Below are 18,570 nucleotides of genomic sequence, written 5' to 3' on the forward strand. Positions count from 1 at the left end.
CGTATAGCTTCAATCTGAGTATGGGTAAATTGAATAGTGTTCCTGTAGCAAAGCAAAACAGTTATCAGAGAATTCACAGATTTTGCCAACAGTTTTGATAACAGCAATTGTTTTAACAAGTTAGATTTAAATTAACTGGCCACATGTTTCTTCTCTGCAAATTTTTATATAAATTAAAACTAACATTACAACTATTTTCATAACAATCTTGCAATTTCCAACCAAGGCAGTAAATCACATTGTCCACATAACAAAGATTGTCTGTCTTCAGTTATTATTTACTGAGAATGCTATAAGGTAATTCAGGGAAGATTCTCCTCATGTTCCACATCTGGACACCATACTGAAAGAAAGTATTTCTAATTTTTCTTCAAGGGAATTTTTTAACAGAGAAGAGATAACAGAACAGTTTGATTTAAATACAAACCAAAACAGTCTCATATTCAAATCTTCTTTTGGTAAGAAAATCAAAATGACATTCCATTTATAATCAACAATGTTGTTTTTTAAGTATTTCTGAAAACAAGCTGGTCTGCATGCATTACCATTTGTAAAGAAGTTCTCAAGCATTTATTACCGTTTTGGTTGATTATATGGATATGGTCCCCTGTTTGGAATGACATGAGGCTCTACAATCAGTGTTTTAGCTTCTTCAGGATTTTTTTCATTTCCATCCTCTTCTTTTCTTTTCTTTCCTTTGCCTCCCTTTATTGGGAAGGTTATCCTGTAACACACAATTTAACCCTTGAACATGTTCACTATGATACCAGCCTGCCTTAGAAGTTTATACAGAAAGATTCTTTTCTGTCACCACTAAGACAAACTTTCACACAATAGAGAAATGAGTTGTAAATTACAAAGTATTAATGAGGATAAGGAAAAGACAAATAAATTGATGATGTCAATTTTAAGAGAGCATATTTGACAAAAAGTATGTCAAAAGTGCTCTTTGCACAGCTTGAAAAACCAGGAGCAATTCTGAGAGCCAGCTAGAAAACACTGAAGGCAAACAGTTCATAAATGAAAATGGAAGGGACAGAAGTTATAACAGACATCCACCAGCACCCTCTGTTCAGCAGTAACAAGTTGATTTTGTTCTAGAACTGATGTACACTTTTTAAAAAATACAAGATACCGCAATGTTCTAAACTGCTCCAAATAATGAAGTCTTTTATCCTATTTAGCCTATTTCAATTTATCTCTTTATTCACAGTGAAGGAATTCCAGTGGCTATACAACTAACTTGAAATAACAATGTAGACATCTTTAATAAGAATAATCTCTTAGTCTCTTCACAGAACAAATGCAGTAGTAGGAAGAGCAACAGCTCTTCATGAAGAAGAGTATCTGTAGTTTAATCTATGTACTGAAAACGAACACAGTTCATTGAGGGAAACTGTGCATGGTATCTTGTCTTGATACTTTCTGACTATTTTTATATCATTATATACTGTTAGTGCCTTCTCCACACATATTCTACATGCATTGTTCAAAAAAAATATTATCTCCCTACTTTTCGAGATTTAATTTAGCCACGATAAAGACTGACTGGTGCAGGGGAAAGCCATCTTTTCCCTCCCCAGTCAAATCTATTTCTTAAAAAGAAAATGTACTTCAATTCCCATTAACTTGTAACAGAACAGATAGTTTCTTCTGTTCAGCTGAAGAAAATATTCTCCAACACTGTGCACTGTGAAACTCAGTTGCCAAAGTACAAAGAGGACAGAACCATGAGGTCTAAATTATGCTGGACAGCAGCAACACTGAAATAAAACATGTCCTCATTTAGCAGTCAGAAAGGCAGACATCCTATTTCAGAAATTATTTCTAAATTAAAATAAGCAATAGGGGATTTCAGACTTAATTCTTCTATTTTGATTGGTATTTCAAAAAGCTCAGATTTTAACTGATGTTAAAAGTCGCTCTTCTTAGCTTGCTTTAATGAGACATGTAAGAAAACTATGTAATTAAAAATCTTTAGGTTGAACTTCAGCAGGCCAAAACCCATGATGCAGAAGTGAATATCGTGTGTCTTGATTCTATCTCATACTGTTGTTTTTCCCATATATTTAATAAGCTGATCAACAAGAAATGTTCTGATGCATTTTTGTACAGTGTAGAGCAAAGCTGAGCCTAACTGCAGTACAGTTAACTCTGTTATATGACTATCTAAATCCTAATATTAACACCTGTTCTCAAAAGAAAGAGCACCTGCCTTCAACCACTGAACTCAACTCCACCTGACAAAGCACTTCAGCAAGAATACAAAACCAGGAGTACTTGAAATTCTGAGATCACCTGAAGGGGGGTATTTGCAGAACTGGATTGTCAACAGTCACTTTAATATTGTATCCAGGAAAGCTAGCTTTTAAGTGATCAATGGACAGGAAAGTGTCATTAAAATCCAGAGTTGCGATCTGATTTGGCATTTTAGAATAGTGTGCACTACTTGGGTCTCCATATCCAAGAATGATGTCATGCAGCCAATCAGGAACCACACAATCTGTGTTCATCAAATTCCTAATAGTCTCCAGAACGGCCTGTCAATTAGGAAAATAGAAAAAATATTATTGGAGGGATTCAACTTCTTACCAAGAAAACATGACACACTGAGGACTAATCAGGTCTATTCTTGGTTGCTAGCATACAACAGTCTCTAACTGACAGCTGTATAGATTGAGGCAGTATATATACAGTGTATATAGGCAACAGAACAACAGTATCAAACCGTATAATTCTTAAATTATCTTGTTAGTAAAGAGCTAGTAAAGAGGACTACAATCATTAGCCAAGTTTTCATTTCAGAATGCTTTGGGTGAGGAGCAAGTGAGGGGAGGGCAATGCAGAGTGCCACGAAGGTATAAAATAAGCTTATGGTTTTTCTTTCAACCCTGTCAATTCATCTAAGTTTCCCTCAGAAAGCTTGCTCTTCTATTTGAAACTTGGTATTCAGACATCATGTATCTGCTCTTCAGCCAAAGCAGCACAGGATATGAAACCTGCACTCATTTCCAGATCCTTCAACTTACCATACCATTAAACACACACACAAACAGATGACAAACAATGTATCAGCCATCCACATCAAATGCCAATCTCATAAAGAAAAGTCAGACAAAACAAAGTATGAAATTTTATTCTGATGGTATAAATTGAGATACAGGAAGTTCCACTTAAAAACATGAAAAACGTTTTTACTGTACGGGTAACTGAGCACTGGAACAGGTCATCTAGACAGTTTATGCAGTCTCCATCACTGGAGATATTAAATTCCAACTCTACAAAGTTACAAGATCTCAAGCAACTTCCTCTAGTTAACTCTACTTTAAACAGTCTTGGACTGGATTGTCTCCAGAGGTCCCTTCAACCTCAAACATTCTGTAAATCTGGGATTTTTTTCCTTCCAATCTCAACCATGCTGTGAATTCTGTGACAGTCCTGTAAAGTTGGCAACTTAGCACTATAAAATAGAAGACTGATGTTAATTGACACGCTCCATCCTTTCCTTATCTAAAATGGTTGCCCGATTGTCTACCAGCAGAATTACTCCTACCATTTCAAATTGATTTCTCATAGAAAGGAAACATGTCATAGCAGGTCTGTCCTTGTACAGGAACCTCTAGATAATGAAATTTCCAGCTGTTGGAAGAGATGAACCTGCATGGGATAATAGAGCTGGCATCAAACATCACTGTGACACAAAGTAGACTCTCAAGCTCTACCCCATTTTATAATAAAGGGTACAGCTCAAAGAATCTTACCTGATGCCTACAAACCACTCCAGAAACCTTCTCTCCCTTTGGTTCTCCAAGGGACAGAGTGTATTTCTTCTTGCTCCTGGTCTTACAAACGTTTTAGCATGTGGCCTGCAGGACCAGAGAGGTCCTGCACTCAACTTCTGAAGCCTAAATGTCCTGCAATTCCTTGAAAGGCCAAGATATACTGATGGATGAGTCCTATATTAACTAAGGATATTTATATGTTACAATTATAAAACAAGTGTTCCTGGCTTGAATGTCTATTAATCATGGCATAATACATCTGCACTAAGGAAAGCACAAATAAATTGGAAAATGTGACTTCTCCAGGTAGTATGTCTAAACTTAGATGCTCAATTTATCAGAGGATAATTTAAGAAATATGTCTCCAACAGCTAATGTGCTGGTTTTACATCACAAAAATTTTGCATCACCTTTTCCAAAGCAACTTCAATATATGTAAAACAAGTAAGATAAGTTCTTGTAAGAACTAGCACTGCTGACCAATTGTCGTGACACGGTGGTGTCACCTCCAGCAAACACATTGTATTCCCACTTCCACTGCTATCCCATCTGTTTAATTTACTAAGACTGCACAAGAGTTCCTGTATTCTCTACTACCAGCTCAGCTTAAAACTTCAAGCTACCTTCCATCTGCTCAATACATTATCAACACTAAGCACAGTGATACCTTGTTTTCTTTTATGCAGTTGAAGACGGAAAGGTTTACAAATGACATGGAATGCTTGCACCCAAAGTGGAAGTGATGCTATAGATCTGGAAGCATCTTAGTTTATCTTGACAAATAAATGCATGAGACATTTAAAAACCAGCACAGAATGCTTTGCACTGTGATTTACCTTTAAATTAGCTGCAAGCACAGTACAAATTTGAAACCTACACTCATATCTAACAGCAATTCTGAGCAAACTTGAGTATTCATTGCAGCACTTTCCTTCTGACTACACCAAAATGCATACATATGCAAATAAAAAACATGTCTATAACGCTGGCATACCAACAGGCTTTGGCAGAGAGCAGTTGTGCTTACAGTGTAAAATGAACCTGCCACAAGCACACAATACTAACCAAAAACCAAAACAGAACTGATTGTTTTGTTTCAGTTTGTTCTGTTTTGTGGGGCTTTGTTTGTTTGTTGTTTGCTTTTTTAATATGGAGTTATAAAGGCCTCTCTATTAACTATTTCCAGTATACCACTCCACTGCTGGATGGCACCAGAATGCTCCGTGCAGACCTCAAGCTCCTGTGCCACACCAGGGGTATCTTTCCATATGCAGAAAAGAAAAAAATTAAAGTCTTCCTGCCACCCTCTTTATCCATCTGCACAGAACTTGCTGCAGAATCCTTTAAAACGAAAATCACTTCAATTATGCAATGCGTGATTTCAAGGCACCAAAAGAAAGGCAGGTTTTTGTTCATCCTGCAATTTTATAATGCAAACCTCAAAGAACATTAGAGATTCAAAGGCCTAAATGATCTAACAGCAAAGAAACAGAGCATGCATACAATAAATATTTTCACATATACAAAACTATGAACCCTCACAGCAAAGGCCAACAGTATGTATGAAGAAGTTGCCAGCAAGTGAAGGGGGTGCTCCTTCCTTTCTGCTCAGCACTGTTAAGCCTGAATCATAGAATGGCTTGGGCTGGAAAGGAACCTAAAAAGGCCCTACTAAAAAGTCTGTCACTACCTTTCTTATAAGTACTCCTCAAATATTGAAAGGCCACAAAAAGGTCTCCCCAGAGTCTTCTCTTCTTCAGGCTGAATAACCCCATCTCTCTCAGCCTTTCCTCACAGGAGAGGTGTTCCAGCCCTCCGATAATTCTTGTGACCTCCTCTGGACCCACTCCAACAGGTCCATGCCTTTCCTGTGCTTTGACTCCAGAGTTAGACACAGTACTCCAGGTGTGGTCTCATCAGAGCAGAACAAAGGTGTAGAATCACCTCCCTTAACCTGCTGACCTAGTTTCTCTTGATGCATCCTAGGATGCAATTAGCTTTCCAGGCTGTGAGTGCACGTTACCAGCTCATGTCCAGCTTTTCATCCACCATTATCCCCACATCCTTCTCTGCAAGGCTTCTCTCACGCAATCCCTTCATCCCCCAACCTGTTTTGATACCAGGGGTTGCCTGGACCAAGGTGCAGGACTTTGCACTTGGCCTTGTTGAACCTCCTGAAGTTCACATGGGCCCACTTCTTGAGTTTCTCCAGGTCCCTCTGAATCACATACTATCCCTGAATCTGGACCACTGTGTTTGGTTCTGGGCTCCTCAGGAAAAAAAGGGACATGGAGTTATTGTAGTGAGTCCAGTGCCGGGCCAGAGACAATCAAGGGACTGGAGAAATATTTACATGAGGATGGCCATAACAGCTGGGACTGTTCAGCCTGGAAAAGACAGTTTAGGGAGTATCATATCTATGTGATGAATATCCAGCAGGAGAAAATGGAGATGAAGAAGCCAGGCTCTTCTCAGCAGTGTTCAGTGACAGGACAAGAATCAATGGACATAAATTAAAACACAATAAATTTAATTTGAACACAAGCAAATACTTCTATTTTTTTACTGTGAAGACAACTCCACACTAGAAGAGGTTGCCCAGAGAACTTCTGGATTCTGAATTCTTAGCACTCAAAATCCAACTAGGCATGGTCCATGGTCCCCTGCTGCAGGAGACTCTGCTTGAGCAGAGGGCTTGGACTAGGTGATCTCCAGGAATGCCTTGCAACCTAAAAGATTCTATGACTGTAATTATTCTACCCAATCAAAAACGTTTACTATTGGCAACACAGACCACTTGGTCAAAGTTAAATTTATGTTAGAAACTCTAAATAGAGATTTCAATTTTGCTGGAAAACTTTCCTCTTCTTGCTTTAAGAGATGGTAAAGAAAGCTCAACTGTTGATAAGCTTCCTGAAAAATCACATCTGCTTTATTTATATGCAAAACAATTGAAGTTGTGTGCATAATTTTAATTTTGCTTATAGTCAATATACAGTATCATGATGCATCAGCAACAGGTTTATTTTGAACTCTGACCAAACTCCTTGGATGCTCTCCTGACAATGAAAACCCAAGGAATTAAAATGCTAAGAACTTGCATGTTCCTAGTCCAAAAACTGTTAGGGCAGAAAAAGAAGCACCATTCAATCTACAAAGCTTCTGTTCGCATGCAACCTCCATAAGGACTATCAAATACATCAGTGCTAAAAAACCTCATCTGACACCCTCCAAAGCACAATAAAAAAAAAATCAGATCCAGTGATGCTCTGAAAAGCTAAGAAGTTTCTCTGATTTTCACCTTTCAAGTAGTTACTTCTCCTTTTCCTACAGTCCACTATTTCATCAAGAGGGTGTTCCACATACTACCTTAACCCAAATAAAATTTATCTGTAGACTACCTGTTAAAAGAATGAAATTATAAACTAATATTTTATTACATACTCAAGCGAAGTAGGAGTGTTTTGATTTTCAGTTACTTCACCACTTACCTGCAGGCGGAAGTTACCACCAGCTGACATGCTCCTGAAGTGATCCAATACCACCTAAAAAGCCTGACTACATGAATCTAAAATTAACACGTCTCAGTACTGCTGGCCTATTCAGACAAACTGTTATCCTAGAAGGCAATGAGCAAGCACCTTACCTTGAAATTGTTTTCTTTTGGTTTTCTTCTCATTATTATATTAAATGTCTCATAAACATCTTCTGCTCCATTTTGGATTGTATTGGTCATGTCTTGTTGATACTGGTTTGGGTCCAGAAATACTCTGTACGTTCTGCAGTCACCTTTTAGTCTTGGTTTGGGTTCGGGTCCTGCCCACAATGGAACAGTAAGATTAGAAATTGAAGTAGTGCTATAAGCATATTGTCATTCAAATAAATGATCCATAATCGTTCCTGAAGTGAAAGTTATATGAATTCAAATGATGAAAGTAATTTCATAGTAGTAATGAATATAAACTATTCTATTCCTAAAACCAAAGTGCACTGGATTTATTTAATTAATCTATTTACATCAGATTTTACCAGAGGAAGCTAGTTAACTTTTCTCAGGCTGCTTATGGAATTAGTTTGTTTTTTTCAAGCAGGTACCAAATTCAATGAGCATTGCTCAAAAGAGAAGTAAATGAATGATTAGGGTATGAAAAAAAAAAAGTAGTTTTGGTCTATCCATACCTTCCTCAATAACACGTCCTTTCTCATCCAACATGCCCTGGATTTCACAGCCTCTGACATACACCAGGCCAGTTTGCTCAACAAAGGGTCGCCGTCGGTCAAACTTGGTGCCGTAAGGCTGCATGGGACGCACCGTAACCAAAAAGCAGACATCATGTTTGCGCAGACCTAACTCCAAAAGAAACACTCAGTGATTTGACTGAAAGCCATTCTCCTCTTCCGCTCCTCAATGTACACAATACGGAACACACAAAAATCTCTCCTAAATAAAATCCCGCCTCTTTAGAGAATAATGTGCCACCTCAAAATATGGCTTTAACCTAGAGGATACAGAACTACAGGATATTGTCATCTTATTGACTACTCCTGCACACTAATATCTGCTATGACTTTCAGTCTGAAGAGGAGAAATTGATTTTTCCCCTGACAACAAACATTTATTTCAAGACTAATATTTTCAGTCTTATCTCCAAAGCAGTGTGTCACTAATCTCTTATTCTCATTGCTTTCTTCTTGACTAACCTCCAATTATTTTTTCTTCTACAACACTTTAACCGCAGTGCCTAGAACTGGGCACAAAATCCTAACGTTAGTTATCTACTTAGTAGGGTAAAAGGTCACTCAACCAACTTGTTTTCCATGCTACATTCCAGTTCATAAAATCCCAATAGCACTTGGTTGAGCATTGCCCTTTTCCCTCAGCAGCAGCATGTTGTTATGGAAGTTACACTTGCTTCTGAGCAGTGATGACTTTGGACTCTTTTCATTCTGCATTGTTACTGCCTAACAAGTGATTCCCCCAACACTCACTTAAGCAAGAAAAAGTCACTTCACAAGTTTAATACATTAATATTCATCCCTGTTGAATGACATTCTTGCTTTAAAATGCAGTTTCTCCAGTTCATATTTAATTTTTAATACTAATCCTTTCTCCACTGTACCTACAGATCCTCACAGATCTAGGACACCTTCAAAGTTTAGTAAACACACACTTTATTCTTCATACAAGACAAATCATTCCTCATTATGTATTGGATATTATCCAACCTAAAGTAGTTTCATTGAGACTCTTATGTCAGGCAACAACTCCTAACTTCTTCACTTCAGTTTTGATTAATTTAAAGCATCACTGTTTTTAAAATCAGAGCCTGTTGTAATATTTAAGAAGCTAGGTGCACCCTACATAGCTACTTTCAGTACAGTGAAGTCTGCTGCCATACTCCTAGCTTTTCTATTTTAACAGAAACCTACATTCCCAAATTTCTACCTGCCTCTTTATCACATGCTCCAGCTTTAGCATTTGTGCTACATGACCTGTGAATCACACCATGCAGCTCGAGCACATTTAAGATGTTTCTCTAACAAAAGAGAATAGTGACATTCACTAATCCAAGTACATGCTTCTATGCCACTTGCAAACAACAGTGGACTGAAGTTCAACTCCCCATGCAAAAGTGTTGCCTGTGGATACTTATAAGAAGCAGTATTTGGTACAGTCAGCACTTCCTAACAACATTCATACGTACTGAAAATGACTGAAATGCACAGGTTTGAGTTAAATAAAAATCTGTCCTCTCCACTTCTACATAAGACAGATATCACATTCCCCAATACTTTTCCCATATGACTTTATTAGCATGCATATTCACAAGGGTTTGTAGTGACAGAATGAGGGGTAATGGCTTTAAGCTAGAAAGGTTAGATATTAGGAAAAGGTTCTTCAATATGAGGGTGACAGACCACTGGAATAGGTTGCCCAGACACGTGGTGGAGGCCCTATCCCTAGGTACATTCAAGATCAGGTGGGATGAGGCTCTGAGTAGCATGATCTAGTTTGAGGTGTCCCTGGTTATGGCAGGGGGTTGGACTAGATGACCTTTGGAGGTCCCTTCCAGCCCAGACATTCTATGATTCTATGTTAATTTAAAATGTTAAGTTACTTTTCCACATTTCCTATAAAGGGTAGAATATTACAGTTACAATCTGAATGACATCAGTCTGAAACATTAAACATTCTGTTCCCAACAGACATGTGAATACTTTAATTTCAGTTATTTTAGGAAAGTATCATCTTCTTAGTCTTGGAATTCGAGTAACTGACTTGTAAGCAGTGTATTAAGATTGGCAAATCCATATTTCAGATAAAAATCCCCTTTCTTACAAGTAAGATTATATCATAGTGCATTTTGATGAACACTTATTCTGAGCACCTTATTTCAAAGAACATAAGTACCTTCCCACTCATCTTTGATGTTATCTCGGACATTCAAATTAATTGTAACATCTGCTCGTACTCGCATGGGCCAGTTTTCACCAATATTGGGCTTTGCCACCTCTACCACCGTGAAAGAGACAATAGGTTGTGCCATCCTAGCCCATCCACCAAACACCACACCTCCATATTCTGATAACCTAAAACAAAATCAAAACAAAAAAAGCAAACAAAAATCACAAAAGTTTTGTTAGTCATTATCAGATAACAGGTTGTTCTTTAATTTTTAAACTGTGAAACAATTCACCTCACAGTCAGCTCTAAGACAACAGTAAAGTCTTAATTTTACATGCTACTTAAGTACTCCACATAATCCTGCATTTTAGAATTAAAGCATCAGAGGAACTGACTTATTCTTATATTTCCAGAAACAAACACAGCTTATGCTGGCATTTTAAAAAAAAATTAGTAAAAAAACCCAAAAACAAGCTCACAGAGAGAAGAAAAAGGGAAGATAACAAAAAGCAAATACTGAGTATAAGAGATATCACACCAAATGATCCAAATGATCCTTTCAAATCTGAAGAGGATGAAAATGTGGCAGATGGCAAATTCAAGAATATTCAGTGGCACCTCTCATAAGCCAGAAGAGTCGGCAGTAAGTTTCCAGATTTTTTAATGTTACCAAGGCTCAGTACTTTTGAAAAACTCATTAGTCTTAAGACAACAAAAGTTGGTTGTTACCAACCAACATGCTGTCTTACGAGATCTACAGGGATACATATCAACAAATCCTTACAGAATCATTCTGCAGGATGGCAACACCTTACGGAAAAAAAGTTAATATAAAAGATATTATCTACGTAATAAATTAAAATACATTTGCTACTGTGCATTTAGTATACACACAATACCAGTTATTCATTCTCTAACTGAACTAACTGACTTGCATGAGTTAATAAACATTACCATGGTTTCATCCTACTGACACTATCTTCGATGTCCTGTCTGATCTCGTAGGTGGACTCTAAGCGGAAAAGATTGAAGTTCCTCAGCAGGTAATCATGAAGAGTCAGAAACTGTAGATTCAATTTGGGAAGTGCAAGACAGCCTAAGGGGGTAAGGGTGGAAGGGAAAAGGTATTTGAGGGATAAACAAAAAGATTAATTAATAAACTGGTTCTACAAATTCATAAATACATATAGACGTTACTCTATAATTGCCATAGTAGTTATCCTGGGAGATTCTAAGTACTCCTTTTATAAATATACACCACTAAAAGACACACATTTTTCAGGCTTTCTCAAAATGAACCCACACAAGATTAAGGGAATTTTCATCCTTCTGGTAGTAATACAGTGAACTACTTCAAAACCAACTCCTTCCCTGTGTTCAGACTACAACAAAACTGATTTTATAAAAATCAAATGCAGGGTAAACTGATGGTACTTCGGGAGTGCAACAAGTAAGTCAGCATTAAATAAAGACGAAAAAGGCTAATTAACATAAAGGATAATGAAATAAAATCTATGCATTATCCAACCAATACACAATTCCAGTCCTTCATGTTTACTAGAAGCCACAAAAAAATGTTAATCCAAGAAATCAAGCTTTAATACACAACTCTCCTCAAAAGTTTGTTACTGATCATAGATTTACTTTTTTTAATGCGAATGAAAAGCATGGGAAGATGAGACCTAATTAAACACCTATACAGATCCTAAAGTTTGAATAACTTTAGCGTAGTCTTAGATGTAACTTTTCCACAATAAAAATTATTGCATGTTATTAATTTAACGTTGCTAATGTTCCATAGGTTTGACACCTATGCTTAAGACCTGTGAAAGCATCAGGCTTTTGTAACTTGCTGTATGACCCTGGAAACCGTTCAGTGGTATATATACTACACATTAACTTTCACATTCAGTGACATATCACAGTGGCGACGAAAGGCAGGAGAACACAGTAACTTCTATTCTAGAAACTCTCAGGTGATAAAACACTTTAACACATTTCCCAACACCAAGTAACAAACCCCATCTTGTAAACTACTTCCATACACCAAGGGCAGGGCCTGAAGCAACACCTCTTTAAGGCTCCTCAGCATTTATCAGAATTTATTTATTCTTTTTCCCTCATTTTTAAAGAGAAAATAGAAACAATACTCTTAACTTCCTTGGGCTAAATTTATCTTATTTACATTTTAGATGAAGAGAATTACAGCTGTTTTTAAGAATACAAAACCACCCCCAAGACCACAGGCACGACAAGCTGCTCTCCCCCCACTCTGCAATAACACATATACTGTGATTAATTATTTTGTGGTTTATTAGCCAAATATAACAGACAGTGTGGAAACAAGTTAAGTATTGCAAAGTCAGCCTTCCAATACGGTCTGAATGACAGTAGAACTACCCTGACTTGTATTTAAGAACTTGAATACTGCAGACCACTAAAACAATTTGTATTGTTCACTTGGAAAGAAAAAAAAAAAAAAAAAAAGGCAACACAATCAAAAACCATCCACCTCTGTTTACATACTAATTTCCTATAAATTACAGCAATCACTGTGTTTGCTGGTTTGTTTTTTGATTTGTTTTGGGGGCTTTGGTGTATTTTTTGTTCTTTTATAGTTAGTTTTAAAGGATAAACCTCATCATACTAAACAGAAATACTTTATCTCTTCTAAGGCAAACCTCTGGATGGCGTTTGTATCATAGCCATTTTGAAAAAGATCCTTTGTTGCCTATAACTCTGCCTACCCAAAGGGGTCAAATTTCAAGAATCTCCTTCTCAGTAATACTTTTTCAGAGAATTTATCAAAAAAACCTGATTTATCTGAAGCAGCTAACTAAAGGTTTATGGAAGAAGGTATGGAATACTCACTGCTCAAACCATATGCACTCTGTACTAGTATTTGAAGATATATGTTATTGTTCAGAATTTGTGTTCCAAATTAAAATTTCCACATTCCTATTGAAAACTCCCAAGTTCCATACTAACACAACAGGTTTCTCAAGTAGCCAGACAAAAAAGTACATGTGCTGTTTATTGCAATGCTTGAAATTACACAGTTCCTTGTTTGCAATATCTGCAGGTTGCTTCCTTGATCATGAGCACATTGAGCAAGAACACTAGGTTCTGAGCTCAGAGAGCATACACAGCCTTCCAGTGGCTATGTGTACACTTCTACCCTGACATAAAAGAGTAAGATAATTGCTGTTAACTTTCTCCCATTAACACCCTTTTTATTTTTAAAATGTTTAGAAAGTTTTCTTGAACATACTTAGGAGCAAAACACAGACAAATGCTTTTCTGCTGCACGTTTACAACCTGTTTCACCTTATAGTAACTATCTGTTACTATAAGGTTGTGCCACCGCAGCTGGTGGCACACCACCAATTAAATTGTCAGTAATTAAATGTCTTTGTGTAAACACAGACCTTTGGATTTTTCTTTAAATCCACTATAATACTGCTAACAATTTCATCTCAGAGTTCCTCATTCACAGCTCAAAAAAAGCTGACCTTACACTAAGATACTGGAAGATCCCAAACTACTACTGCATATAAATTCTGAAGACAGAATGAACATAGATATCAAAACTGCTTTTTTTTTTGCACCAAGTACTTCAGCATTTACTGAACTACTAATCATACCTTCTCCAGAATAGTATTCAGTTGGCACAATATTTTCATCCCAAATAATCTTCTCTGTGGGATAAAGAGGCATCTGGTTGAGCTGCTGAATTTGAGATATTCGTCGCTCGTGACGGGATACCTAAAGAAAGGATGCATTTGAAAACCTCTGTAAGTAAAAAAACAAAAGTATTTTTGAAACACGCATCAATTCATGAGACTCATGGTGGTCACTTGCTATTTTTTTTTTCTCCTCACTTCTAGTAAGTTTTGGTGGTTTTTTATTTTGGTTTTGTTTGTTTTGGTTTTTTCATTAAATATAACTAAATGTTTGGCGATCCGTCATACTAACCAATAGTCCGGCTGTCTGTCATAGTACTTGAGTCAATCACACGGCTACTCAGCAGATCAAAAATGGCACAACAGAACTGAAAACACTCAGTCAAAGCTTAGCAGAGATTCAGCTTAAAATGCGTTTTGCTTTTCATTAAAGATACAGTCAATACCTAACTAACACTGCCCATTTGGCAACAGCTAGTCTTAATTCCCAATTTGGGGAAAAAAAAGTCTATCCAATACTACAATATGTCACCTGAACAAATATCTCTCCATAGTATCCATAAGCATCATATTACCACCATCTAAACCTTTGGAAATCCCATGAACAATTTCTAAAGAAATCAACAACCACAAAATAAGCCTAAGGAAAAGATTTTTTTAAAAGAGCCATTCTGGTATCAGATTAGAAGCCTACAGCAATATACTGTATATATACACAGTGTTATACATATATTTTTTCCTACATATGTTTTATATATATTTATATATATAACACTGTATATATATAACACTGAATATGCAAAAAAAGCATTACATACACCAAACTGTATTTCAAATGGGCTTGAGGAACTGTATATCTAGATTTACTTCAGCAGATATTTTGTTTTTAAAGGTGACAAACAGGTTACTACATAAAAAGCAAGAACTTTTCAGAACTCAAACTTCTGCTAAGACTCTGCTTACTGACCTTTACAATTTCACCAAACACAAACGCTAGTTTCTCAGGGAAGCTACATTTATAAATAAACATTTTCAAATACTTAATTTACATGGTTTTAACCCCCATTTTAGCATGCCATTTACTGCTCTAACACTGCTGTGGTTGCCAAGTGCTTCAGCAAAAGGTCCTAACCAGCTACTTTATATTACAGTGCAGTTGCTGGATTTAGCCACATGTTGAGTTTGAAAAAAAATAAATACAAACAATATTAATTATGCTTTTACCAGCAACTCCAGTAGAAACTCCTTTTCATAGCTGGAGCTCTCCCCCTCAGCAAGGGGCGGCAGCAGACAGAGGTAGGATGCCACTCGGTGCAGAGTGTCTGAGCTGTGCAGCAGAAGGGAAGAACAAACACTGTGTCACGCCAAAACCAGAGAAAAGGAGCACTTTTACTTAAAAAAATTCCAACTATTAATTCCATCAGAGACCAACAACTATAGAAGAGCATTTTAAGATACATTTAAGATATTTCAAATATTTAGTTTTGTAATTATTACAAAGTGCTCTAGAGCACTTCCATGGGTGAAGTGTGTTGAGTGACAGGTTTAAGCTGAACCCCTCAGCTGCAATAAAATGAGCAAGGTCTGAATATTCTTTATTGCTTCAAGACATGTACCTGAAAGCAGAACAAAACAGAGCACATGTTGCCTCTGTCAAAAAAACAGATTGTTTTAATCATGGCATTTACAATACAGTACAAGTAATACAGTGGTATACTTTTAAGATACCTCCTTTAGTTTTTTTACAGAACAGAGGAAAAAAAAAAAACTACATTTTAAAAGTTAGGGGGTAACTACTGTGTGCTAATTACTGCTACAATTACCGTAAGCAGTTAGCTGTTTTCCAGAAAATTAGTACTTTCTCACATTTATTAGAAAAAATAGGAAAATAAAGGTTTTTTTCTTATACTGGTATTCTAAAAAAAATTCCAACTATTAATTCCATCAGAGACCAACAACTATAGAAGAGCATTTTAAGATACATTTAAGATATTTCAAATATTTAGTTTTGTAATTATTACAAAGTGCTCTAGAGCACTTCCATGGGTGAAGTGTGTTGAGTGACAGGTTTAAGCTGAACCCCTCAGCTGCAATAAAATGAGCAAGGTCTGAATATTCTTTATTGCTTCAAGACATGTACCTGAAAGCAGAACAAAACAGAGCACATGTTGCCTCTGTCAAAAAACAGATTGTTTTAATCATGGCATTTACAATACAGTACAAGTAATACAGTGGTATACTTTTAAGATACCTCCTTTAGTTTTTTTACAGAACAGAGGAAAAAAAAAAAAGCTACATTTAAAAAGTTAGGGGTTAACTACTGTGTGCTAATTACTGCTACAATTACCGTAAGCAGTTAGCTGTTTTCCAGAAAATTAGTACTTTCTCACATTTATTAGAAAAAATAGGAAAATAAAGGTTTTTTTCTTATACTGGTATTCTAGCACTTCATTACTAGTGTAGGCAAACTCTCCCAGTCTCCCGCCTTCAGCAGATGAAAAGGCACCACAAGTCAGAAAGACCTTAGAAGTCACACAAGCTGGAAAGAAAGCAGGCTAGAAATCTGTTAAAGTAAAACATACTGAGAGTAAAGAATTTCAATTTCATATTAAATTTCATTTTGATATCTTACCTAAGAGGCCCAAATAATTTCACCAGTGAATCACGAGTATCTACTGCAGCTACGCTTGAGAGTGCAAAGTCATACAACTCCGGAAAATGTGCAAACGCTGCTCTCTACAAGAGACCCACACCCAAAAACTGCATATAAGCATATTAATGAAACTATTTCATAACAATTTTAAGTATTTCTAGAAAAGCCCAGCTTCTTCTGACTCATAACACATAGCACCCTGTGAACACTACCGCGATACAAATACATATCAGGTGAAATCTGTTTTAGTTATCACTATTTGTTATTCCTGCTCTTCTACACAGTATTGTTTTTATATACCATCCTATCAGCATTTGTTCTGTCATTAAAATAATACATAAGGGAGCAGACATTTAACCTTGCAGACAACTAAGAAAAGCAAGGAACAAGTTTAGTTTAGCCATGCTGCTTTGAACTTTTTTTGTTAAAACCAATGGGAAAAATTCTAAGAACTGTAACTATCTTTATATGACTACACGATATGAATTATTACTTTTCCTCTTAGGTACCACTGCTGCTACAAAGCGTGTACTGTTCTTGAGGAAATGGTGCCACCTACTGCAAAATCGCGAACTGAGTTCCTACAGCACTTCATTTTCCCTTCTCAACAGATTTACTGGCAGCAGTTCACCTCAACAATATCAAATCAAAAGTGGTGGTGTTCTGCTAGAGCGTACAATTTAGTCATAGCCACGTACGTAACACTCAAGTGTTAAGTGTCTTTGACAGGGTATAGAAAGTCAAGTTAAAGCTATTCCTGCAACTCAACAGGAAAAATAAGTGGTTTGTCTGCTCTGGAAGCAAATTAGACTAACCAACAAACCCAAATCCTTTCCCTCCCATAAGCAATTTGCCATCTGCCTACCTGTAAAGAAGTAATTCTGTCATAGTGAATTGTTGTCATCTCATTCTCGGTCAAAGCATTTCCAGTCTGATCATTGATTTCAAAGCCAGTGTAGAATTTAAGCATATCTAAAAGCTGAGACATCATTTATATAAATTAGTAGATTAACAATAGGAGATACCCTACCACAAACAAACCCACAATTTAAGAGGACTAATCAAGACACTGTGTACAAAAAAGAGCTCCTGAAAGTTCTTGAAAAAATAGATTAAGGAGTAGTATCTAAATTTTATACTTGGCTGATGCACAAATTAACTTTATTTAGGTTTCTCATCCACAATCCATACAAATTACAGCACAGCACACAACCAGTGCAGTTTCTTTTACATACTAGAACTTTAAACAGAAACTTAGCATTAAGCATTAAAGTTACCTAGCCAGGGGTTCACTGACACAATGAACACAACTTATGGTTTGCTGCTACCAGAATGGAGAGGTCTTGCTCCCTCCTGCCTTCTCCAATGCCAGCTCTGGAATTCATCCTACCTTTCAATGAGATTAACTCAGAAGAAGAAACTTATTCAGATATGCTGCTGTCATCCATCATACTGACACACTAAGATAAATTGAAAAAACACCAGAGACAGCGGACAGCAAGCAGCAGGAAAAGCAGCTGAGATGCAGGAAAGGGGACAGATCTTCAGATCCTGACATAAAAAAACAACATACTGTCTATAACTGAGTAAACTGAAGGGCAGTATTGAAAATAGGCTGCTCTGCAGAACAGTCTCAGGTCAAAATGAAGCGCAGAAGAACGCACCAATGACAACTTTTGCTATAGGTGGGGTAAAGCATGTCAGAAGCTGCACTGTTTTCTAGGTTGTACTTTTAAGAACTGTTAAAAAACAGAGCCAGAAATGTAAAAGCAGTAATACACATAGGTACAGAGAAGAAAGAACTACTGTCTGAAGGATTTAAATGAAGATGTAGTTTGTATATATCAGAACAGCCTGTCTTAAATATAAAAAAAAAACATTTGCAGTATTCAGAGCCACATCAGAATGAAAAAGCTATTTTCAACAATGTTGTACTTCACCTGGCAGAAAAGATGACCCTCTTTCTCTCTTTTAGCAAGACTGGACAGGTAACAGTGAACAACAAGATGGGAGTCATCCAAGACTGTATTAAACCAACGTCGTGTA

The 18,570-nt window shown here is 36.7% G+C and overlaps 1 protein-coding gene across 1 annotated transcript in view; it reads right to left on the minus strand.

Moving 5' to 3' along the window:
* Nucleotides 1-18,570, minus strand: part of LOC103772596 (intron-binding protein aquarius-like) — a gene marked incomplete at both ends in the record, with an annotated part of 39,689 nt that overhangs the window by 6,573 nt on the left and 14,546 nt on the right. The window contains 12 exon segments of the mRNA XM_008939931.1: nucleotides 1-42; nucleotides 578-724; nucleotides 2,299-2,540; nucleotides 7,429-7,598; nucleotides 7,962-8,129; nucleotides 10,195-10,373; nucleotides 11,143-11,284; nucleotides 13,833-13,953; nucleotides 15,096-15,198; nucleotides 16,504-16,607; nucleotides 17,390-17,503; nucleotides 18,465-18,570. The exon segment at nucleotides 1-42 is cut by the window's left edge and continues 28 nt beyond it. Coding sequence (XP_008938179.1) covers nucleotides 1-42; nucleotides 578-724; nucleotides 2,299-2,540; nucleotides 7,429-7,598; nucleotides 7,962-8,129; nucleotides 10,195-10,373; nucleotides 11,143-11,284; nucleotides 13,833-13,953; nucleotides 15,096-15,198; nucleotides 16,504-16,607; nucleotides 17,390-17,503; nucleotides 18,465-18,570 — 1,638 coding nt within the window.

This window comes from Merops nubicus, unplaced genomic scaffold, assembly GCF_000691845.1.
Source record: "Merops nubicus isolate BGI_N331 unplaced genomic scaffold, ASM69184v1 scaffold4585, whole genome shotgun sequence".
Lineage (NCBI taxonomy): Eukaryota > Metazoa > Chordata > Aves > Coraciiformes > Meropidae > Merops > Merops nubicus.